Raw genomic sequence first — 25,790 nt, forward strand, 5'->3', positions numbered from 1 at the left:
CGAATTGCGGTTCGTCGTTGTCAGTTGGTGTTGAAACAGCCGCGCAATCAGAACGCATGGAAATCTTAACGCGGCAGCATTTTTCAAGTGGCGCGCTTAGGCACTGAGCAACGCAAGTTCAAGTGTGAAAACGTTAAACTATTTAAAAAAAACACACAATTGTTTATAATGAGCATAAGTTATTTATGCACGCGACAATTGCAACAAGCTACAACAAAAGAAATGTATTTCAATGTCACCAAACAGCAACTGTAGTGTACATAATAAAAATAAAAATAATAATAATAAATAAACGTAAACGAGTGCGTGTGTTTTTTATATACAAGTGCACACATAAAAGGCCAGTGGATTGATGTTACGAATTGTTATCGAAGTGCAGAGCAGTGTGCGCCGCTTTAAAGCCAATTCAAGTGGAGCGGCAGGCATTTAATCAACTCGCCCAAGAGACACAACAGCCCTCGCTCACTCGCTGGCACACACATTCTTTTAAAATTCCCAGTGAAAACATAGCAATAAATTAACAACTAATTCAATTAACTGCTGGCAACGTCAACGAGCAGAGGCGCTAAGCAAGCCACGCTGCAGCCAGGACATCTCACTGCTACTGCTACTGCCACGGCTGCTGCACTGCGGCAGGATATGCGTTGTGTGGCCTAGAGAGCTGCTGCGAAACAAAAGCACCAAAGACAAATTCACACACACAGAGACGTACACGCACATTCCGGTAAGTGGATTTACAATAAAGTCGCGAGGCGGGGGCGTGGCTCAACTATATAATGGACGCCTTTTTGTTAAAGCTTCACTTGCAACTTGTTCTTTGAGGCTGCATAAATCAAAGACAAGGTTTTTTTTTATATGTATGTGGCACGCCTACTTCGCTGACGCACGTTGCAAGCTCATAAATCTTGTGTGCGCCCCAAAAAGTGTCTCTAATTGTTTGAGCTTGCAAAATCGTTAGCATCTAATCGATGTTGCTGCTGACGCGCCAGTGCCATTATCATTGTGGCACGATCATGATGTATCTGCAGCCATTTGTCAATGTTTTATAAATTTCGCTTGCGAAACAAGTTGAGCCTAACGAGCGCGGCCAAAGTCAAATGCAAACATCGTTTATTGTCTATTTGACATTAGGCGCTTACGTGGCGCTGCTGCTGCTGCTGCGACGCCCACGCCACCACCCACTCACTCTGTTGACTAACTGCATATCAGTTGACTTTTAGCTATACTCGTATATATTTATCAGCTTGCAGCTCATTTACTTTTAGTTTTATAAACAATAAACTTGGCACCAGGAACAAGCGCACGAGCATCTAAGCCAAAAACGCAGCGACACTAGCCCGACTATCTAACTACGGCTGTGTGGGTGGGTGGGTGTGTTGTGGTTGGGTGGCGTTGATTGTTTGTTTGGTAACTGCAACAACACGACGCGTTGACTTTTTGTTGTCTTTGTGCACGTGGTCACTAATGCAAGCGCCTTAAGTAAATATAACCCAGACATTGCATTAGTACAGCAGCTGCTGTAAATTTCTTTTCAACCAAATCAAATCAAAATGCATGCCAACTAAAAAGTAAAACAGATTGCGTCATTATATATATTATTTGTCTATATTATATACGGCTGAGTGCATTGCGTCTTGAGGTTTGAACTGATTCTGATAGGATAAGCAATGAGCACTTATCGCTGGCAATCTCAATATTATTTGTAATTGATAAGCGCCGATAATTGAGTCTAGCAATAAATTGAATTTAATTTAATTTAATAGCAAATAAGTCAAATTCCTGTTGCTTATATAGCTATATATGTATTAAATTACAAACCTAACTCAGCTTAACTTACAAAGTAAACAAAACATACATTTTTGTATTGGTGTGGATATTGTTAGGGCAGTGACTAACTAAATATTTAGATTATTACAAAATATACTTTTTTATTTACGCTGCATTATTTCGTCTCTTCTTTTTCTTGGTATTAAAACTATTCATCAGAATTGTACAGCAGTGACTAACTAAATATTTGAATTCAATTTTTTTTCTGATTGATTTTTTAGGATAAAAATTGAGCTCTTATCGCTTGCAATTTTAAAGTTATTTGTAATTGATAAGCGTCAAAAATTGCGTCTAGTAATAAATTTAACTTTAATTAATTGCAAATCAAATTAAATATGCTTTCCTAACTAAATAAATATTTATTTGATTCACTTACAAAGTAAACAAAACTTACATTGATGAATGAGTATGAAAAAGTTATAAAGCACTGACTAAATAAATATTTTGACTATTACAAATAAAATGACAAATGAGTGTGGAAAATTTTTAGCGCAGTGACTAAAAATGTAATATTTACTAATTATTTTTCTAAAATGGTGCTGCTTACTTATTTACGAAATGCTTAATACGATTTCTTTGGCATTAATACAAATCAATGTTAAATAATTAAACACTCAATAAATATTATAATAATTAGAAAATTTATTTGTAAGTCAACAGCGCTTTCTAAATGTTAAGCATATGTTTATTTAAGTTAATTTGTCTTTAAAAGTAAATATAACTAAATATTTTAATTATTGAAAAACATTAAAGAATTTGTGCTCCCTTATAAATATTTTAAGAATGTTAGTTTAATGTTCTTTGGCATTAAAACTTCTTAAGCAGTGACTTACTAACTAAAATATATATTTCAAAATTGTGTGTGCTGATTTATAAATATTTAAAAATTAGTAATATACATTTTTGGCATTCAAACTATTTCCTTTGAAATTGTTTTGCGTTTTGATTACATATTGAACTCCATTGATGAGCAAATAAATCTCTATATTTATATCAATTCACACCGCGAACACATTAAAAATTGGCCAAATAATTTTCACACTAGGCGTAGTCATTACAGTGGATTTACGAAATGTTTATTGGACGAAATGGTTTTTAATTAATTGCAATTTGTTGCTATTTTTGGGCAGCAAACATTAAAACCGCATTTTCCATCACGAGCAGCGCAAAATGTGCTGAAAAGTTGCCACAGAAATCTAAACAAAGCGCAAAAGCGCTCAGAAACTTTTCATATTGTTGCTAATGTTATTGTTGGTTGTTGATTGAAATTGAAATTGAATTGTTCGACGAGCTGTGCACACGAGTTCAATCAATTTTCATTTGTGACCTGCCAGCATCTTCGGCACATCATCATAAATGCCGACATACTTGGGCTGGGCTATAAATTGGCAACTGGTTCTGGCCAAAACGCTAAAAGGCGTTATTAAAACTAATTATTATCAGCATGCAAACAAAACGCTAACAAAATGACTTAGCTGCTGACTCAGCTGCAGCTAAGCTCAGCTAAGCAACGTGCAACGTTCAACGTGCAACAGTTGCGTGACAAGCTAACAAATAAACAAACAAACAGGTAAACAGGCAAACAAACTACACAACTAATGTGACGCGCTGACAACTGCTCGACGACGAGTATGTGCGGCTTTAATTAACGGCTAAGAGCAAAGAGTGTCAAAAGAGCGCACACCAAAGTAAGAGAAAGATAGTTGGACAGCAACGCCTTTTATAGAGGCAGAGCTACATACAAAAGAAACATGCAACAGCCACAGCAAGAGCAACATCAGCAGCAAATCGCCAATCGAGTCAGCTGGCAGAAAAAGTTGTTAATTGGAATTTAACAAGCACTAAAAGCGTCTAATGGCATTGATGTAGCTCGGCCTAGGTTCGTTTGGATGAGCTACTGCTACCAGTTTACCCACTCACTGCGACGCACTAAAATTCACTTTGACAGCAACTGCCACATTGTTGTTGTTGTTGCTGCTGTTGTTGCTATCTTGTCAGCAAATGTAGAAATTAAGTTTTGCCAGGCACGGCCTGTCAGTATCATTTACGTACGTAGCGCAAAACAATCAACTTATTTGTCTGCCTTGGCTAAACATTTCAAAGACAATCCAAAACCAGCTGCTGATAGCAAAGACCGCAGCTCTGCCTTGCCCAGTTTGCAGTTCGTGCTGAGCTGACTGACTGACGGACTGACAGTTAGTCAGACAGACAGCCGACGCGCTGTAGATGGCAGCATGTCCATTGGCATTGCCCATTGCAGGCTTAGAGCTTGAGCTTCTAACTTCAAGTCGTGATTCTTTGTCCGTTGCCTGCATTCTTCTGTCCCAAAGCAGCGTATATCAATATGTAATCCGCTACAGTAGCAGTTCGCTATAAGCAACTTTAATATATAGCTAACATTTTTTATTGCATTCAATGCTTAACAAACTGAGCTTTAATAAATTTATATTTGCTTCAGCAGTCTCAAGCATAAAATTGCAAATTTCGTTTATGTACCCTCATCAATCATTAGAGATATCCGCTTTGATAGACAGAAGTACATTGAAATAAATGCTTGATAAAATATTGTGAGCAACATACAAATAATTTGCTTGCTTAAATAGCTATGTTGATATTTTTGATGCCACATTTGTTTGCTTAAATATCTTTCTTATAATTTAATGCCACATTTTGTTAAGCAAACTAGTTTGCAACAATGCTGGGCGGCATGTAGTTAAGCATCCATTGCTGCTGCTGACGTTGACAGCGCAGCGGGCGCGACCGCGCAGCCTAACAGCTGTCAGCGCTAATGAAGCAGCAGCTGCAACACAAAGCGCAACGGCAACTGCAACAACAAAGTGCACACATGTCACACATGCTGCAGCTTTTGATAAGCCCAAAGGCAAGCAACTTGCTGGCTGGACGTTGGCCCATGGTTTTTGTCTTTGTGCGCCGCTAAAAGCTGCCGCGTGAAGCTGCCACACGCCGCGTTGCTGACATTAATCAATTGCACTGGACGTGCGCGCGGCCCAAGCTGTACATAAATTTAAAGCCTGACTTGACTGTGTGCAACACCTGTTGCCACTTCCGTTTGATAAGCAAATATGATGTGCAACAGCTTGCAGCAGTGAACACTGATATGCTCTTAAGATAATCACACGCGGGAGTTTTGGCAACGCGCAGCGGGCTTAGCATGCGGCCTGACGCATAAATCACGCACAAATTGCTGTGAGGCACACAGCGCGCGCCTTGTCAGACACTTGTTGCAGCAGCAGCAGCAGCAACGCCAACAACAACAACAACAAGCTGCTGCAAATACATTAAGCCAACGACGCCAGCAGACGCCAATGATTGACACATCAGGCGCTGAGTGCGCAAACACAAACACAAGCTCACACACACACACATAAACAGACAGACACACGCATAACTTATCAAATAGCTGAGGCCACAAAGCGGAAGTCGCGCGTCAAGCATCGCGGCGACAATTTTGGCCGCCTTGCTGACAGCTGCAAATCAAAATAACGTCATACAAGTGACTTCAAGACACACTACAGTAGTTATTCGCTAACTATAACTAGTTCGCCATGTAGTAAAAACTTAAAAGTCAGAACCTCATTGCCCATAGAGATAAAATTAGAATCATTTAGTCATTATTTATAGAAATCAAAGTAATATTTCCTCTACAATTATTAAAAGCTAATACATAAATATATTTAATATAATTAATGATTATTACATTTTTTCGCCTGCGGTCCGCTCTAATTATCATATATAAAATTTGAATAATATAAACATAAGCTAGTTCGCAATTATTCGAAAGATAAAATCGAGTAATATCAATTTTATTCTTAAATTTTAAAAGAGTGATAAACACATGTATAATATATTCAATGATTTTTATTATGATTATAACTATTCATCATTAGAGTAATTTTAAAATATAGTCATTTTAAATAGAAATTAATTGCTTAACTGCATAAGATTTTACCTTCAAGATTCCCCTACGCTCACCGTAAATCTCTTTAAGAATTCAAAATTCCAAATTTCACTTCAGTGACTGAGTGCCAGCAATTAAATGTAGCGTGCCATAAATAAATTTAGTCACAATTTTGAGCGCAAAGCATAAATAATTTCTATTTAAATTAAAATTTCACTTATGCTTAAAGCTGCCAACTTGCAACTATTTGAAATTTCAGAAATGATTGCTTTTGAATGCCTAAATCAGGTTAGCTATCGTTGTTTTGGCAGCCGCGGCGACAATGCGGCGTATGCGTAATATTTATGCTTAGGTCGTTGCAGCCCGTGGGCACATGTGGCAGCGCGCCAACCAGCGAAGCGCTGCATCGCGTCGCGTGGCATAAATAAACAGACTATGAGCAAGGCTGCAACAACAGCGACAGCAACAGCAACAGTTGCTGTGCTGCATGCAACATGAATATTGCATTAAAGCAAAACCACAAAACCAAACAGACAATGACACCCACACACACACATCACACACAGCGTAGGTGTCTTCATGGCAGCCACGCCTCTTTTGCAATTAAAAAAGCGCGCATAATTTAATTAAAAACGACTGCGCAAAGATTGTCTGTCTGCCATTCAAGCGCACTTGCAACAAAATGTTGCCAAATTGACGCCTTTGGTTTGCTTTGGTTTTCATTTCACCTACACAGTTTCTTAAATGTGTGCGCAATCAGCATGTTAACTGCCAACTGACAGGCTCTAATTAGTTGTGGACCGCAAAACTTTCTGCCACACACACACACACATACACACAGAGACAGTGAGACAGCTAACCAATGTTGCAGCATTAATTAAAGCAGCAAGCAATGTGCTTTCAATTAGAATAAAAGAGAAAATGCGAACTTAACACATTTGTATGCCAAAAGGCAACGCAATCGAATTGGAACTTTGCTACAACTTTAAATCAATTTGGGCGCAGCCAAATGCAAAGCAATGTGAGTGGCCCCCGTCAATGGCGGGTCCAAATTAACTTGGCCTGAGTGCTCTACAAGGGTAAATGATATTAAAGTTAGCCAAATTGCTGTGCCAGCTGCGCTTAATGCGAAGGCCCTGTCAAGCTATCCGCAAAACCAGAAATAGAAAAGGCAGCAATAATACCAAGAATTTTGAAATGTAAGCTATTCAAATAAACAACATTTAATTTCTTGGAATTTATTTTCACTGCTTGTACAACGTGTTTAAATTAAATATACTATAGACGATTTATCTCACCTTAATAATAAGAGAGCAACGGGCGATGTGTACACAGATAAAATTAAATTAGTTATTTATATAATATTACTAGGAAATACAGCTTAAGTATTTTCATTTAATTCGATTAAAGTAATCTATTATAACCCTTTAATAGTTATTGTGTTAAATTATTTTAGTACAAATTATTAGATATTATTTTTATTTATTATATTTTCCTAATACCTGACTTGATATTCTAACTATTAATAATTAAATATTTATATGTTTTATGTTAAAGTATCTAATCCTAGCTTCAATTAATTAATTATTATTAAATTTATATTTAAGTTTCACTTCATAAATTTAACTATAACTATAAATTGTATGGCGTATCTAAATAATTAAATGTTGGTCGAATTAAATCAAATAAAATAGCTAAAATATTCTAAGCAACATATATATTCATATTCGAATGATCTCATATTTTATAGCTTTTTGTTTACATAATAAAACTTTTTTTTGTATTTACGATTAACTGACGTTTAAAACTCACGCACATTTGTCGCTCTACTTTGGGCTGGCAGCTATTAAAACAAGTAATTGAAAGCTTAGGCGCCCAACTATCAAATCGTTGGCTATTAAATTTATGAAAAGCTCGAATGTCGCTTGAGCTGAATAAATGTTGCAGGCTAATGAGCTAGCAGGCTAACAGCAATGACGAGCGTGGACTATAAATAATGCAAAAGTGTTGCATAACCGCACTTAAAGGGCGCACAGCAGCAGCAGCTGCTGCTGTTGTGGCAGTGGCAGCAAATTGAGCAAATTGAGCTACCAGCTGCCAACTGGCAGCTTATAAGCAGGCCGCAGTCACTCATACGCCATGTTGAACATGTCTATGTAATGTATTTGCAACGCTTTAACAAATGTCCAACTTCACATGCTTGTAACTGTCAGAGCAGACACATTAAATGTATGCCCAAAGTGGCAGCTGTTACGACGAGACTCTTAAGGGGCACTCTCCGAGACATGGACTGACTGTCTAGGGCCATATCGATATCCTGGTCATAGTCTTTTGGCTTACGCCCCGCACACGCAATGGCCATCAAATCAGTGAGAGCGCGCTGTTTGTTTTGCTTATTTATAGGCGCCATCGGTTGCTATTTCATGCTTAGGGGTGTGACAATTGGCTTTTTGCATTTCCCAAAGTTTAAACTTTGTGCTGTCGCATAATGTTGCGCACTTGCCACATTTTTCGACAGACATTTAATCAAAGTTGCGGCTACTTTTAATGGAAAAGCCTTGGCTTTTGCTGCTACCCGCTGATTAGATATGCACAAAGAGCAATTAAGTCAAGTGTATATTCACGCTATGTACACTTAATTTATGTAAAATTATTGCATATTTCTATCTATTTGCGTTCGGTTTACGCGCTTTCAACTGAAATTCGTTAGACCGTAGCGCAAAAAGATGCCAACGCAAACATTAAGCATATCCTTTTACCAGGACTATGCCAACGGTTGCCAGAGACTGCAATTAAAACGCTTAATTGAAGATGTTCTTGCTGCCTTTGTAGCGCTTTTTTTTTTGTTTAAACCAAACTGCTTTTATTTATTTTACAATTTTTTTTTTGCCTCTGTTTTTCAGCCAACCCATTTTGCTTGACGCTTTTTGTGGCTACAAAATTGCAGGTAATTAAGCCAGCAGCCCCCGCCCTTGCAGTCATAATTCACTGTCTGAATTTCACTTTGGGGCCTGCCGCCGCCTTTCACACGCGCCTAACTGCGCCGGGCCGCCTTCACGAAGGCTTATTTTTAATTTTATAAAGACCCGCCAAGGCACTAAGACGTTGTTGGCGTGCGAACCAGCACAAAAGCTCATGCCTCAAGTGGTTTCCTTAATTTGCTAATGAATGAGGCCTATAGAGTGCTGTCTTGCTATAAATATAGATACATGTGTACATACATACATATATTTATATTTATTATTTCTGAGAAATGAAAGTCCATGCTGCAAATCACACAGAAATGCAAATTGCATTTTATTAAAAATAAATAAATCAAAAAATTGTATATGTGAACGTTTGAACTTTCACATTTATTGGCTTTGCTGTTTTTCATTTTATTTTAAATAAACAATTTGTCACTTCTTTGAAATGAAAACTGTGTGTGTGTGTGTGAAAGTTAATAAAAACAATTTAAAGTTTATTTGCCTTTTATAGTGTAAATAAATTATGTGTAAATATTTGTATATTGACTGATTAATTTGAAAATTATAATTAAATAAGCAGTGTGTGTGTTAATTTAAATAGCAAACATTGCACAGCATCAAACTATCGATTTTTAGTTACTTATCGTTTAAAGTGGCGGTGGGCAGATTTATTCCCACCAAGGCAGCTGCAGCTTGAAGTCCGTTAAGCTTTAAAACTTTTTCTCTCTCACTCTCGCTTGCTTGCTCAGCATTAATTGCAAGCTGCAGCTGTTGAGCCCTTAGCTTTAACACAATTATATGCGCTGCTATGATAACAAGCCACAAAAAGCAAAACATTCAAAAGTAAACCTCATCAAGTCAAGCAGAGTAGTATTTTCAAATTGCCAAAAGCAATTTGGCATTTGGCTTGGGCCAATCAAATAAAAAAAGAACAACTATGTAGAATGTTATGCATGGCAGTAAATGTTGCATTTAGTTAACCCAGTTAAGTGCAACATGACAGGCAATGCCCTCATATTGCATGCAACATGAAATATGCAGATATTATGCAACACACACACACAGAGTTAGTAGTAAGTAGTTTATTGTTATACTTATCCAGAGCACAATGGCGTTGGTTATGGCGCATATTGTTGTGGCACAGACTTCAATTATATATAAGCTTAGTGTAGAGCTGGGCAACAGCCATAAGATCACAAAGTTTATTGAATTAGTTGCAACAGCAGCAGCAGCAGTAGTAGCAGCAGCAGGAAATCTCAGGAATTGTTGCTTGTATTTTAATTGGCAAACCAGGCAACATGTATTTTTATTCTTTTGTGGGCGATAAGCGCACACAAATACAAATACAAATACAAAGGCACAGTCAACTGGCCAGCGGGGCCGAAAGGCAAATCAGATAAAGATAAAGCAAAACCAAAAGGCACACAAACAATGCGTCTCAGCGTTGCCGGGGCATGGGGCACAAAAGGGGAGGCAAGCTGCTTGCTTTTAGGGCATACACTCGACAGCAGCAGCAGCAGCAGCAACAACAAACGCGCTGCGCACACGACTTGTAATGAGCTTGTGATTGTATCTGACAGATACATTTGTACTTGGAGTGAGGGGAGAACGCCAGCAGATTTATGTAGCTGTTGCTATTGTGAACTGCTCTTGTCATACGTTGTCGCGCTAATTAAATGTACAAAAAAATACAACCCAAAGACAAAATATTATGCTAGCCAAAACTTAATTAACTCCATAAGTTGCACTTGATTAGCTTGCCAGGCTGTCTGCAGCTTTAACTTGCGGCAAACTGGCGCTAAGTTTGCCACAACGCATTAAAGTTACACGCCGCTCGTTTAACTTCTTGGCACTTTTCTTATTTAGTTTTGCCATAAAACTGCAACTTTGGCCAAGCGTAGCACGTGCTAGGCTTAAACGCTTTGGTAACAAGATCATTATCTGCTACGACAGCAGCATGGCTAAATTTAATTAATTTCCAAGCAGCTTAGCCGTAGATCAATAGCGTGCAGCAGCAGCTCCAATTAGAGCTTGACTAATTGCTATGGCAACTAATTTTATTTAAAGCAACAACTTTGGCAATTTAACATAAACAACTCAAAATATATGTACATGTAATAAGAAAATCTGAAAATCTGTTTGTAGAGTAATTGCAATTTCAACTTTATAAAACTGTCATAAATTATATATAAATTGTTTGTTATTGTAAACAAAACTTGGGCGCAACAAGTCCAAGCCCAAACTTTGAGCTGATTTCACTTGAACTTTTTGCTTGTAAAACAAGTCATGGAAGATTAGACAAAGTTGCCAAAGTAAAGGTCGCGCCCCGTCAAGCAAAATCATTGAGAATTATAGGCAGCAGCAGCTGCCGCTGGTCAGAGCAGCATTGTCTGCCTATTGAAGCAACCATAACACTTCATTATGCAAATAGAAAGCAACAAAATAAGAAAATATAGTCAAAGTTGAGTACTAGCTATAACAATAAAGCGCGTTGATTTCCATATGAATTGAGCAACAATTGCTTGAAGCAAAAAATATGAAAATCAAACTGCCTTTCATTGAATCATTAGCCTAGGGGGCCTAGGCTTGGCATGGGTGGGCGCCAAGCAATTTAAGTCGAGACCTCCAATGCAGCTGTCAATATTCCTAGGCTGCTTGTGCCACAACTTGTGGCAAGTCAATTGTGAAAGCATTTTAAACAAAACGCAGCGAAACGTGCAGAAAATTGCTGATGTAGTACTTGCGTACATATATGGGCGGCGAAATAATGTTATGTTTATGAATTATTACCCTCATATTTAAGCTATAAATGCAGCGGAAGCGAAGTGAGCGTGAGTTTAATGCAAAATACGCAACGCTAGCTGCTACTAAATGATGCTTATTTCAAGCTTTGATTCAATTAGTTTGCTGTTACGTACGTGCGTGGAGGCTTTAGCATGTCAAGTGTGCTCTGGGCTTAAAACATAAAGAAATCAAAGTACCTGAGCGCTTAGCTTAAGCAAACTGTCAGGGCACTTTAAGCAGTGCTTAAGCCGCTGGCGTTGTTGTGGTAGCTTGGGCGGTAACCACAGTTAAGTGGGCTAAGACGTTCGACTTTGCAGCTGCCAGGACAATTAAAAAGAACAAACAAAAGCACACACACACACACTCGCAAACAAGTTGACAGCTTATGTGTACGAAGGCAAACATATGCAAATTTTCGCTTTGGCCTGCGTGTGTGTTTTTTGTGCTGTTGCAATTGTTGCTCAAACATAACAAGCCCAGCCTGTGTAAAAGCCGCATTTAACACGTGTGGCACGTATTTCATTTCAAAAAGAAAGTAAAACCCGCAAACACTGTCAAGCCTAACTGTGTAGCGCATGTGTCCCTTAGTTAAACGAGAAGCAATGAACCTTGGGTCTTAGCCAACGCCTCGTATGCGTAACAATGCCTCACAAAACTGTGCCTTGCTTAGACAAACAAAACACGAAAATGCAAAAGAAAACAGTTGACACGTAGTAGATGAGAATTTTCTTAAAGTTCATGCCACACAAAGCTGAGCTAATGGAGTGGCCCGCAGCAAGTCCTTTGAACGCAGTAGATTGCATTGCCACAAAAAGAAAAATATTGCCTGCTTGCATGCCCGCTTAAACTTTAGATACAGGTCAACTGACATTAGCTGGCTACTTTAACGCTTCAGTCGACGCTCAGGTCAAACGGATGTTTAATCAAAAATACATGCGCTTAATATATAAATCGCTTTGGCTGACTGTAAGCTTTAGCAAAAATGCCATCAATATTTTACGAGCCAACTACAATAGTATGTGTGTGTGTGTGTGCGCCTTAATCCCACGCATTCAGCCACACAGTCGCTCATACGTATAAAGAGCATGTGTAATATGCTTGTTATCCTTCAAGCCGTGCTGACATTGAGTGGGGCTGGGAGGCTACTCAGTGCCTGCAGCATTTATGTTATACAGCTAAGCGTTGAAAACTGCTCGAGTTATTGCATATTTACTGTTGGTATTTCATTTCATTTCTGTCGCTACCTTTGTGTGCACTTCAAATATATAAAAATCAGAGCGGCACGCATTCAAATTGTTACCATGACAGCTGCCAGTTAAAACGTCTCAAGTGCTTACAATTTTTGTTAACGGCTCTTCAGTTATGCACGGCCTTAAGGCATTCGCTTGATATGCCGCTTTTTAGTTGCTTGCCACACTGACGTATGCGTGATATTTTTAGCCAATGCGTAAAACGATTAGTTTGCTGACTTGCTAAGCTTAAACATGCAGCAAGCTTAAATTGAAAATTAATGAGAGCTAAGCCCAAGGCTCAACTAAGTAAGTAGTATGATTATAGCCAAGGACTTAACGTTATTACGCTGGGGACTGTTCTAATGGGCTTACTTGCAATTAGTTCAAAGCGAGGGTGGTTCCAACAGTTGCTGCACACATATGAAAACAACGCAAGCTTGAAAATTAATTTATAATAAAAAATATTTAATATAATATAATAATTTATTCAAATACTAAACATATAATCTAACCCATACTCAATTTACAAATAATATCAAAAAAAGTAAAAGAAGTAGTATTTTAACATAAACTTAACGAACTACAAAGTAAATAAAAATCAAACTTAGCTAAAATATCATTTGAATTTCATAGTTTCGTTCAATGAACCCTGTACTATATTTGATTTAAGACATAAAAGAAAAACAGAAATGAGTCTTAAATTTAAAAAAAACTTAATGCAAAGCTAATTTAAATTCGAATCGAAGATTTTTCTTTTGATCTATAGATAAAGCAGTAATTTTAACCAATAAAATAAGCATTAAATTATGAAGCAGTACAGCCAGATATCTATAAGCAAACAAGAGATTGAATGAACTGTTTTAATATTGAATAATACAAATCTTCAAATTTAAGCCTTCTAGTTTGGCATTTTCTATCCCATCGCAACAAACTCATTAAATCAAACAGTTACTGGTACTCAGTCAGGCATCGATTGCCTCTTGCATATTTACCAAATAACTCGCAAAATTGCAGCTGCTTTGCAATTCTAATGTGTTGCAAGCTCAGTCTTCTTGCAACTGCCACGTGGCATCTTTATTATTGCTGCAGATGTAACAAACATGTAATGCCAAGAGTAAATGCTTCAATTTAAGCTGCACAATCGAAATCCCTACAGCTCAATCTGTTTGTCGAAATTGCTGAAATGGCTCAGCTGGTGTTACGCAAGCAATACGAAAAACAAAAGCAAAATAAAAAAAATGGCAACAATGAATATTGAATTGAGTTGTTTGCCATATTTTTGCAGCGTTAAATTCCGAAGCTTTAAAAATGCATAACTTACATAGTTGGCGAGAGCTTACCATACATGGCTGTATGTATATGTATGCTGGTCTATTTGCATGTATATTGCTGATCCAAAGAATAAAAACGAGCGTACGTGAGAGTAAATAAAAAACAAAATGTAAGCAATTTAAAGTGGGCGAAGCTTTAATACGCTACGAATTGTTTGCTTATGGCTCATATTATATTAAAAAAACTTTGATATGTTGCTACACGCCTTTATTTAGTTTTTTATATTACACTTAAGCAATCATTATTTAGCAAATCGATATACCCTTTTGGTAGCGCATAGCTGACCATGAAATGTGTAATCTTAAATCAAAAACAAACATCTGTCTGTTTGTTTTTTAAAAGATACTCAATTTTGATGATTACGCGCAGCACATGAAATTAAAGCTGTTTTCAAATTGCATTTAACGGCTGTGTTAATAGCCTTTCATTGTTTATTTAAGCGTTTGATTTTTTGTGTGCTATTTTTGTTTTTGTTATGCGCATAAATCAATTTAGTAGCAATGCTTATGATTTATGCTGTGCAATAAATTAAAAATAAAATTGATTTATTTGTGAATGAGCAATGCTTGAAAGATGCGCCATAAACTATGCATAGATGTTGAAAGTTTTGACAGCTGAAAAAAGCGTGCAAAAGTGCGTCAGCATTTTTCATTACACATACGTCAGGTTGGTTGTCAAGCGTAAAAGCAAAAGTGCAAAATCGAAGGCAGCTGAGTGCACTCGCTAGCGCTTTTTTTGTTCTTTTTATTATGCGCCGCAATTTTTGCGTGTGTGCCACATAAAAGACTTCAATGCGTTGCAAGTTGCAAGAGCACAAAATACATTTGCGATTTTATGCGCGAAGCTGACTTTTATTGTAGTAACAACACGCTGATGAGTTTTACCTATACACGCACACAAACGCACATATACACACACATACTCCACACCCACACTTGCCTATTTATTTTAGGCTTTTTTATAGCTAATTTCAGTTATTGGCCGAGTGTGTTTGCGTGCCACATGTAGGCTCGTAAAAATATTTTTATTAACGCTGGGCGTGCCCAGCACGCCTGCTCAGAGTTCTGCTTAAGTAGACTATGCTTTTTGCAATTGACATTAACGTATGCCACACACACACACACACAAAAGAACTTAATGCCAAGTTATTGAGTTTAGTTGCGCCGCATGGCCGCAAAGTTGATTTGATGTGCGCTTTAAACGATTTTGCAATCAACGCACTGTTTTTATAGCTAAGCGCTTGAATTTGTTTATGCTAATTGCGTTTAATCTAGGCAATTTGCATGGCAAAAAGTGAAAGCTTGTAGCGTTGTTTGTTTCAAAATAAATGCAATTGTCTGTGTGTTGGCTTTAAGTGGAGATTGCAATTTAGCTAAGCGTTCAGTTTAACACACACACACACGAGCTGTCTGGCTGTCTATCTGGTGAAGTGTGTGCATTCAGGCTGATTGAATCCTCTGCCCCAAACACAAACGCACACACGCACATACTACAGCTCGTATCAATTGAGACACGCCTGATTGCAGTTCGCAAAATTTCCATTGTTGTTGCTGCTTGGCAAATCTTTGCTGCTTGTGTTTTGAGTTAACGTTTAGCCTGCACTTGCCTGTTGACTGTTGCGGTCAATGATTTTGTGTGGGATTTTGTCCCAGGCACATTCTCTCTCTCTCTTTTGCGCTTCTTATCATATTGAGCTGCGTGTGTGTTTATTCAGCTCAAGGCAATGCTCAATTGAGCGTTGATTGTGGGCACTCACACAAACATGCACACACACACACACACACATTTACATTTTAGAGACAATCAGTGAGCAAGCGAATAACACAATAATAAAATATGTATTTTTACACATTTATTTTTGTGTTGTGGTTGAAGTTCCTACGACAATTGCGGTTGCTTGACTATAAAACAAAATCAATTTTTATATGCCAAAGTAACAGTTGGGTTTTAAAGCTTTAAGTTGCGGCTAGCAAATAAATTAAATTTGAAAAGTTAAAAGCTGAGCCCGCAGTTGGCCGTAGCTGCCCACAAAACCAATTAAATTGCGGCTCAAACGAACTGTGAAACGCAAAGCAGAGAAATGAAATAAAATCTACGCACACATACATATGTATATATGCAATGAAGCGTGAATAGCGCAAACACAAACACACACACACACACACAGAAGCAAACATGAGTTATATGAAAAGCATTGCCTACATTTAGGCGCTTGCTAAAAGCAAACATTTATTAAAAGCGTGAACGCAACTTTTGCTTTATTTGCAGTCACTATGAGTACTAACAGCACCAGCAGCAGCAGCGTTGCCGAAAGCGGTCCTGATTTTGATGCACTGCGTGCCGCTTGCATAGCGCGCTTGAATAGCAGCGGCCAACAGCTGGCAGGTAAGTCCTTGCCACATGCAACTTGCAAACAGCTGAAGCTACATTCACTTTTTACATCTACTACAGCACCCTACTGTGCCGGCACCTTTGATGGCTGGCTTTGTTGGCCCGACACGGCCGCTGGCACATCCGCCCAAGAGCGTTGCCCGGATTTCATCACCGGCTTTGATCCGGCAAGTAAGTATGGCCATTTAGTTGTTTATTGAATTGCACAAAGCAAACATCCGCTTTGCCACAATACTCAAGGGGTAAGCATTATGAACAGGCGCAGCTGCAGTTGACAACAGTCCGCCGCTCAGAGCGCATTTAAAATGTAAGCGGAAACGGAAACAAATGTTGTTCAAAGCACAGACTAATGAAGGTTACATCCAAAGCGGCCTCAATGCTGCAGGCCAATACAACACACACACACACACACATACACAAGCGTGCCTTTAATTGGCTGTATACAAAGTTCCAAGGAAATTTTATGTTTTTGCTTTCTTTTTCTCAAATCAATTGAAAGCATATTTTACTTGACTTTGATTTTAAATACACATAAGCATAAAAGTATCTTCACTGTCTGTTTTGTGTTTACTTTCGTGTGGCAACTTTCTTAAACATTCTTCTTTTTATTTTTTATGGTAAATATGCACAGATATTTGAGAGCCAACAAGCTGTCTGAGCTTGTTATGGAAATCAATCAGCGAAGTCTGATACATTTGGCGCATGAAAATGTGTGCGACTTAGCAAAAGTTTAAGTCGCTTCAAGTAATATATTTTCAATAATTTTTAATGCCCTGTTAATGTGCTTTTAAAATATTATGGCAAAAATTCTTTAAAAACTTGAGCATTATCACATTAAATATTTTGTAACAAATTAGCGGGAACTTTATTTGAGTGGAGAGGTTCGCAATTTAGCATTGGATGCAACAAAGTTAAAGCTTTATGTTTGGGCAAGTCTTATTTATTACTTATTTATTAAATTATAACATTTTTTACTTTAATTTCTGTTCGATGATAGACAAGGGAAGGGCTTTAACTTTTTGTTCTTCTAAAAGTTGACTTTATCTAATAATCAAAATATCTTTCGGGGCCATACTGCTGATATATAAAGAAATCTATAAGAGAGGGCGCTTCTAGTTACTGAACTTAAATATTTAAATTACCTGCAAATAGCAGCTGATGTTTAAATGAAGTAAGCTGCATTTAAAAATGTAAACTGCTCGGCAGAGGGTGAAATGCAATTTAAACAAACTTAATAGTTGTTTCACATTATTTTTTAACACATTTAATAGCAACGCCATTTATGTCAGCGCTTCAACAAAAACTAATTTTGTAATTAAGCATTATGAAAGTTAAACTCACACACACACACACATACAATTAAAGCGCGCATGCACACTCTATAAAATAAACATATAACCATATGAAACGCTTCATAAATTAACCAAACTAAATTTCCCAAGGCGCTTAAAATTATATGAGCTAAGCCATTAGAACGAATATAATGCCAAAGCGTGAAGAATGCAATTTAAGTGGCACTAACATTTAAATATTATAATTAAGTAAATAATAAAAGAGTGTATTTATGCTGGCCAATCAGTTGTCATGTCAATCTGCGAGCCAAGCCTAAATGTCTGACACACAAAAATAAATACATACATATATATTCTAATGGGAATGGCCAAAGTTGAATGACATTTTTTTCGTACCTATGTGTGCGTGTGTGTGTGTTTGTGTTCTTTTTTGCTGTGGTAGTGCGGCTGGCTGGGCAAATGTTGCTTTCACTACATTTGGCTTACGGCTATAATGGCTTCGGTTTGACAGTGGCATGCGCCTGGGGGTCGCCAGCTTGTACAAGATTATGTGCTTTGCACTCCGCCGCCATTAACTTTTATGGCACTTCCGCTTTTTGGCGGTGTTGCTGCTGCTGCTGCTGCTGCGCTGCGGTGAGCGCCTCGACGCTGCCGTTGAACCGTAGCGCCAACAATAGCAATGGCGTGTATTATTTGCTGGTGTTTTCGACATGCTCGTCTACTTATCTAACACACAGCGCAGCGCGTATACGTGATTTTCTTTTTTATATATTTTCTTTTATTTTCACATATTCTTTTTTTGCCACGCTTGCGTGCCAAATGCTGATAAAAGTGCACACAAAATAGTAGAACGATGCGAGCATAAGATAGCTGCAGTTACCTGTGCCAAGCTTTCGACAAGGCTTGCTGTCAGTTGAACAAACTCCAACTAGTTTAACAAATTGTCTATACGCCCCCTTAGTTTGGGTTAGTTGCAGCTTATACGTAATCAGCTTTTATTAATTAACTGCTAAATACACATGTCAATTTAGTTGCACACACAATTGAAGTGCTCAACTCTAGTTTAGTTACTACTAATTATATATTTGTTAAACAGGATATGCACACAAGGAATGTGACCTGAATGGCGAATGGTTCAGGCATCCAATTAACAACAGAACCTGGTCGAACTACACTACCTGCGTTAATCTGGAGGACATGGCCGTAAGTCGAGCGTATAAATTGCTTTTAATTTAGCTGCGCTCACATAACTCTTTAATCCAAACAGTGGAATCATAATGTCAGCTTGATCTATGAGGTTGGCTACGGCATCTCCTTGCTGGCCATATTGCTCTCGTTGGCCATATTGAGCTATTTCAAGTAAGTTTGCCCCCAAGTCAATAGTACATCAATTAGACGTCAACTCAATGATAATGATCCATCTTGTGGCAGCCACAACGAAAACCACTCACTGCTAATGAGCTCTGGCTAAACACAAGCATCATAAAAAGAGCAGCACAAGACTGAGAGATAAAGAGCGATGTGTGTGTGCGTGTATGTGTGTGTGTCTGTGGCGCCAAATTATTATTCTCCGTTGCCATGTTAATACTAATCAAGCAGCAAACTTACTGTCACAATATTCATTGCACTTTTACTTACGGCACATTTAAAGCGACACATTTGCGCTCGGAAATGAGAAAATGTTTGTTTTCTTTTGGCGCACACAACTCAACTCAGCTCAGCTCGCTTATTGTCTATCTGCCGTTTGTCTGTCCTGGCACAGGATATCGATTAATTTCCACTTGTCTGCAACACAATTACGGCGCTCACTTCGGTTTATTATCAGTTGAGCTCAGCCAGTTCTGACTAAACCTTGCCTAAGGCGTTTTGAGTTGTTTGCTTAGTGCAAATAGAATGTGACACAAAATGACGACAAAATTACGCAGCCAAAGCAGACACAAGGATAATTAAGCGTGCGCTTAAAAGACGCTCAACAAATAGATTTTATGATATTACAAATAATTATTATTAACATGCTCAAGAAATTCAACTTCTATACGCTTTAAAAAGCGCATAAAAAAATTAAATTTTAAAAAAAAATGTCGTCAGCTGCCTTTTAATCGAATATTTATACATGCTCTGCCTTGATGATGATGATGATGATGACGATGATGTCATGCATTTCATTTTATGTGCCAACCATATAGTCTTAGCAGTGGCCCAGCACGTGCCTTTGGTCAGCTCAAAAGAAGCGCCAGAGCTTTGCATACAAAATGCTCGACTCAATTTGCATGTAGTGTATTAATAGTCAAAATGATTTCATTAATATGCAGCTTGGCCTTTGGCCAGCAACCAGCAACGGGCTCGACAGTCGAGGCAAATGAATTGCAGTTCCAGTTGCAGTTGCAGTTGCCGATGAGAGAAATGAAGTGAAGTGCACAAATTGCGGTCGTTAGACTATGGAATACAAGTTGAAAAATGTTAACATTTACTAATTGGAATTTATGTTTTACTAAATATGTTAAATGGGCTTTAATTTAGAAATCAATTCATTGGTTTTTACAAAATGTTCGTGCTGATTTAGATTTGCTTTGAATTATAAAAAAGATAGGAACAAATAGATCGTCTGATCAGCTACAGGCTTGTAGCTAGAAAGATATCCAGCTAATTGCCATATATATGCATTAATTGACTGAAAGTGTAGAATATTCATATATAAATTAACTGTGAGTACATAGACGATAACATATAAGGATTAACGAAGTTCTCAAATTGGTCAAATTGATGAACAAGTTTTGAATCCCTTGAGTAATAAGGATACTTTTATTATTTTGTATTTATACATGTTTCATTCAATTCAATTCAAACCTCTATAATAATCTTGTTAAAATATGTTTATATGTTAAGCAGGCAACTTCTAGCTTTTAAATTGGAAAAAAAGCGATGCAAATAAGAAAACGCAGTCCAAACTACAAAACAAATAAAAACAAGATTCTATATTGAACATATTAACATATGTATATCTCAGCTCTTTAGCGTTGACCTTATGCCCTAAATGTGCGATTTCAATTCCATAGTGCTGCAGTCCTGCTCTGCCAATATTTGTTGACAGCAATTTTCCATTTTGCAATAACATGTGTAGTAGTTGAAAAAACAAATATTTGCAATTTGACAATTTCACAGATCACTGAAGTGTGCGCGCATTACGCTGCACATGAATCTGTTCAGCTCGTTTGCGGCAAACAATTCGCTGTGGCTCATTTGGTACATGGTTGTGATAACCAACACGGAGCTAATGCAGCACAGTCCGGTAAGTAAACATAACATGCATATAAAGAGATAGAGAATTGTCACTGATTCGTTGTTGACTTTGCATGCGCAGGGCTATTGCGTTGCTTTGCACATCATTTTGCACTATTTTCTGTTGACCAACTACTCGTGGATGTTGTGCGAGGGCTTCTATTTGCATACTGTGCTGGTGGCTGCTTTTATTTCGGAGAAAAAACTGGTTAAATGGTTAATAGCCTTTGGCTGGGGCTCGCCGGCGATTGTCATCAGCATTTATGCCATGGCGCGCGGGCTTAGCGGCAGTCGAGAACAAAATTTACAGTAAGTGCATGGTAGTTAGTTAAATTAATTTACTATGACTACATTTTATTTTAAATGTGCGCGCGCTCAGCTGCTGGATGAACGACACGGACTTTAACTACATACTCATAGTGCCCGTGTGCACTTCGATATTCCTCAACTTGCTGTTCCTCTGCAATATTGTGCGCGTGGTGCTGCTCAAGCTAAACGCTCCGGCCAGCATACAGGGCAGCTGTGGTCCCTCGCGCACCGTCCTTCAGGCCTTTCGGTAAGTGTGTGCGGCAGTAATAAAAAATGTATAATATAACTTCAATTCAATAACAATAATAATTTGTTGCGACGCACGAGCAAACAATGCGTACTGCGAGGCGTATGCGTAATAAAGTTGAAGCTTTTATGCTGTCGGTTTATATTTTCATGTAACGACGGTCTTTTTTACATTCGCAGTCGAAAGTTTGTTGGCTGTGCGCCTAAATTTTAAATTACGCATACGCACTGTTGACTTGCATTTTAATTCGCTTGTCGACAACGAATTATAAAGTATTATTGCCCTTTCTTTATTTTAGCGCCACGTTGCTGCTGGTGCCGCTGCTGGGTCTGCAGTACATGCTCACACCGTTTCGTCCTGGCCACGAGCATCCCTGGGAGAATACATACCAGGTCATCTCCGCATTTACCGCCTCATTTCAAGTAAGTCTGCGCTATGACATATGCTCAGTTATAAACTTGAATTGAATTTAAAGCAAGAATTTAATCAACATGGCTTTTAAAGCGCCCGCTCTGTCGCTTTTAATATTATTTTATGGCTTTGCACAGGTCGAGCGAGCACTTTATGTTTGTTAGTTATGTAAATCTTTTTGCTCTCTCTCAGCTGCTAGCACTAAACTTAAAGCATGCTGTTCTAATATTACTGCAATATGCGCATTTAATTGGTTTGAGTACAGCAAAAAAAAAAAAGAAAGAAAATGAAAAGAATGGAAATTTTGCTGCTTGCGTCAGCAGGAGGTTCACCTCATAATTTATGCAAATAAGCTGTTCAGCGTATCAGGCGCTTGAATTATTAAAATTCCAGGCACATGCCACAAATCAGCGCTGCCTTGCTCAGCTTGCTTAGCTTTAAAGTTCAATGTTCAACAAATAGCTGCTAGATCTTTTGATAGCCCGCTGCCTAGACAAATAAAACACAAAATGGTGTGCGAGCATAAAAAACACTAAACAAACTTTGTTGCTATTGTTATGAGGCTGCGATTTAGTGTCGCAGCACATAAAAAAATCGCTTTGTTACAAGAGCGCGTGGCAAGTGTTGCAAGTACGTGGCTGCAGTTTTGTATGCCACCAAAATGCAAAACAATTTGCACTTTATCTAAAAACTTTCTTCGCCGCAAAGCAAGCAGAACCAAGCACTTGGCGGATTCTCTTTCATCAGCTGCAAAAATGTCAAAGTTTTTGGCAAGTGGCACTTACTTTGTGCCTCCAAAATAAACGCGCGTTATATGAAATTCATTGTGGCAGCTGCATTGCGAGGCTCGTAAAAGATTTTCTGGCTAATATAAATTTATTTTCAGCTGCAGATTGCATTACGCAGCTAAATGAAACACCAAAGCCAATGAATTTCAGCTGCAGACACAGTTGCTGCCAAAAGTTTACTTTCACCTGCGTTAAGCTCACAAACAAAGCTATAAACTTGGCAACTTTTGCATTTGTTGACAGCATTTTCAAGTGATTCGTAAGACATGCAAAAGGTTTTTACTCCAATGGATTAGATTGAAAATAAAGCTGTCAGCTTAGTGCTGTGGCGATAACTATAACTTTTCAAAATGGGCGATTTATAAACTTTTCGTAAATTGTTTCAGCATAACAAATAAAGCTAAAAGCTGCCGCTTATTGAATAGTGCAGTATTAATAGAGTTAGTCGCACTGAAATAAAAAATAAATTAGCAAGGAAATGCTTTAATCATTTTTATCGAATTGGCAATATAGAATAATATATTAGTTTTCTTTTTCTTAACTTTTTGTACATGCAGTCATTTTTAAAACAACTTAAAGTTTTTAGTCAAGATGTTGTCAACAAATTTCTTACAAAGTTTGCTTGAACTGCCAAATGGAGGACGCGGGCTCAAGTCTCGACATTGATATTTTTATTCTAATGTAAAATGTTTAGCTTGCTTTAACTCTTTATAAGTAAAGGGTATAGAAATGTCAGCTGCAGCCGACTGACCGCATTTCCTTGGAATTTGTCTTGACGATAAGCTTAATTTATAAAGTTTAAGGCTTAAAAAGTTTCACATCTCAATTTGTAATAAAGACAAAGAATTTACCAGAATATTTGTTTGACTTATTTTCGAAAGTATAAAAAGTTAAATTCTAGCTTTGTTTATATTGCAATTTAATTCATAGATAAGCTGCATTTACGCAAGTTGCATATTTTAAAAAGCCTTTGCCAAAAGGAATTTGCTTGTTGTCAGTATTAGAAAAAATGTTTGCTTTGTTATGTCAGGCAAGGCAGCAGCAGCAGCAGCTTCAATGGCTGTTTATGTCACAGCAATTAAAACGGAAAATCTTTTGCGCTGGAAAAAATTTCAATTGCTGCGGCAAAAAATGCCGCAAACGGAATTTCAATAAAGCAGAATAAAATGCTAAGCTCATTCTATTATTGCGCTTTAGCCTAGCCGAGCGCATAGCACACAGCTGCAAGTCGAGCTAGGTTATTATTTTTTGATGAAAATGATATTAAAATTAAAAAGTTTGAAAGGCTGCTGTCACATCCACACACATTTGATGGCACTTTAGTTAAGAGCGTTGCCACTTTGCTAATTAGCTTAGCAAACAGTTGCCTTTTGGGCCAACAGCAGCAGCAGCAGCAGCAGCTGTGTTGCCAACATATTATGTTGTATAATAACTAGTTGAAAGCGAGCGGCGCAGTTGCTTTTATTATTTGCATTAAGCTTTGCACAAAAGAGCAAACAAAAGTAAGCTGTTGTCGCTGTTGCCAACGCTTTAAAAAATGCGTATATAAAATAAAATAAATTTAAAGCAAAACTGATTTGTGTTTGCCTTTGTATAACCAATCAAATGAAACCCTTTTTGCCATTGTACGCAGATACTATATGTGTAAATAGCACAAAGCATTACGCAAGCCAGACACGTACGCATATGCATATATGTATGTGTGTGTGTGTGTGAATAGAGTGTGTCCCATACAAAAGACTAGCTCTAGCTCAAGAGTGTGGCAAGCGAAATGAATTGGTAACTGTTGAGGCTGTGCAAATAAACAAAATTGCATTACACTGGGTCGGGGTCGGTGGCAATCTAATAAGCAGCCTGGCAATTGCAATTGTTATTATTTGTATAATAAATTGCGCTTATAAATATCTCTCTCTCTCTCTGTATTTCTCCGCAGGGCTTGTGCGTGGCCACGCTGTTCTGCTTCTTCAATGGCGAAGTTATAGCGCAAGTGAAGCGCAAGTGGCGCACGCTCTGCTTCAGCAATCGTCCACGTACCAACAGCTATACAGCTACTCAGGTCTCGGTAAGATTTGTAATCAGCTTCACATGCTTTTATGCTTTGTATTTTTAATAAATAGTTGGGCTTACGGCGCGTATGAGTTATGCAAGCTAATGACACACGCAATTATACAGACACGCTTAATAATATTGGCATATCCACACGCACACGCATACACTCATACACTCACACACGCACAGCTAATGCTTAGTTTAAGCTTACAACAAAATTAGTTTGATTCTTGTTATTGCAAAAGCCGCATCGTTGCCAAGCTGCCCAACCCAACAACCTGATAGCAAATTCTCAGTTCTTCTGATTGTAGTTCGTGCGCTGCGGTCCGCCACTGCCTGGCGAGGAAAAGGTATGACTAAAGGATATGTCGGCCACAGTCAAGCGGCGCGCCTCCTCCGGGCCCCACCACCAACAACCGCAGCAGCAGCAACAGCAGCTGGAGCAACGTGCACGCAGTCAAAGCATGTCGCTGGCAGGCGGCTTCATCGATAGCTGGCGCAACAAAATGCATTTCCTACGCCCACGCTCCGGTGCTGACAATGCGCATCAGCGACAGCCGCTCATGGAGGAAACAGTTGTCAGTGCAATGCCCCCCCAGCAGCAGCAATCGCAGACACAGGCACAGACAGAGGCGCAAACACAGATACAACTGCAGGCAGCCAAGCCGCTGACTACAATAGCTGAAGATGTGGCCGAAGCAACAACCGCAACAACAACAACTACAAATGGCAACAATGGTTGCATGGGCGTGGTCAGAGTAAGCATGAACGACGCTGCTGCTGATCAGTCCTATATAGCCGATGAGGCGCTTTAAGTCAACAAATCTCATAGTCTAAGCAAATTATCAGCAAACAAAAACTGTAGCCTACTTAAGCGGGTAACACAAAATTATTACGCAAAGTACCTCAACTGCAAAATAAACTACACCTAAACTTTAACTGTAACTGTAACTGCATGTATAAT

At 38.3% G+C, this 25,790-nt stretch overlaps 2 protein-coding genes across 5 annotated transcripts; both read left to right on the top strand.

The window, feature by feature from the left end:
- The first annotated feature begins 301 nt into the window (after nucleotides 1–301).
- Nucleotides 302–25,392, top strand: LOC108596760 (calcitonin gene-related peptide type 1 receptor). Of its 4 annotated transcripts, none has more exons than XM_017982842.1 (11): nucleotides 302–724; nucleotides 16,329–16,445; nucleotides 16,512–16,622; nucleotides 18,840–18,946; nucleotides 19,011–19,102; nucleotides 20,906–21,032; nucleotides 21,105–21,331; nucleotides 21,402–21,578; nucleotides 21,877–22,000; nucleotides 24,711–24,839; nucleotides 25,138–25,392. In XM_017982842.1, exons 2-11 carry the CDS (start codon nucleotides 16,334–16,336, stop codon nucleotides 25,180–25,182), a joined length of 1,251 nt encoding a protein of 416 aa, XP_017838331.1. In that variant the 5' UTR covers nucleotides 302–724; nucleotides 16,329–16,333; the 3' UTR covers nucleotides 25,183–25,392. The 4 variants fall into 4 exon arrangements, with proteins under 4 accessions (XP_017838331.1, XP_017838332.1, XP_017838335.1 ...); XM_017982843.1 differs by having other exon boundaries at nucleotides 24,711–24,833; nucleotides 25,138–25,227; XM_017982846.1 differs by having other exon boundaries at nucleotides 25,123–25,199.
- LOC108596761 (cAMP-dependent protein kinase catalytic subunit-like) lies at nucleotides 25,185–25,650 on the top strand. Its single transcript, XM_017982847.1, has one exon. The coding sequence runs from the start codon at nucleotides 25,192–25,194 to the stop codon at nucleotides 25,639–25,641; it is 450 nt and encodes a 149-aa protein (XP_017838336.1). The 5' UTR covers nucleotides 25,185–25,191; the 3' UTR covers nucleotides 25,642–25,650.
- Nucleotides 25,651–25,790: the final 140 nt, after the last annotated feature.

Source organism: Drosophila busckii, chromosome 2R (genome assembly GCF_011750605.1).
Source record: "Drosophila busckii strain San Diego stock center, stock number 13000-0081.31 chromosome 2R, ASM1175060v1, whole genome shotgun sequence".
NCBI lineage: Eukaryota > Metazoa > Arthropoda > Insecta > Diptera > Drosophilidae > Drosophila > Drosophila busckii.

Coding starts and splice junctions, on each gene's coding strand:
- LOC108596761 (XM_017982847.1), top strand. CDS start 25,192: ATGTCGGCCACAGTCAAGCGGCGCGCCTCCTCCGGGCCCCACCACCAA.
- LOC108596760 (XM_017982842.1), top strand. CDS start 16,334: ATGAGTACTAACAGCACCAGCAGCAGCAGCGTTGCCGAAAGCGGTCCT. Junction 21,033..21,104: donor AGCTAATGCAGCACAGTCCG/GTAAGTAAACAT, acceptor TTGCATGCGCAG/GGCTATTGCGTTGCTTTGCA. Junction 21,579..21,876: donor ACCGTCCTTCAGGCCTTTCG/GTAAGTGTGTGC, acceptor TCTTTATTTTAG/CGCCACGTTGCTGCTGGTGC.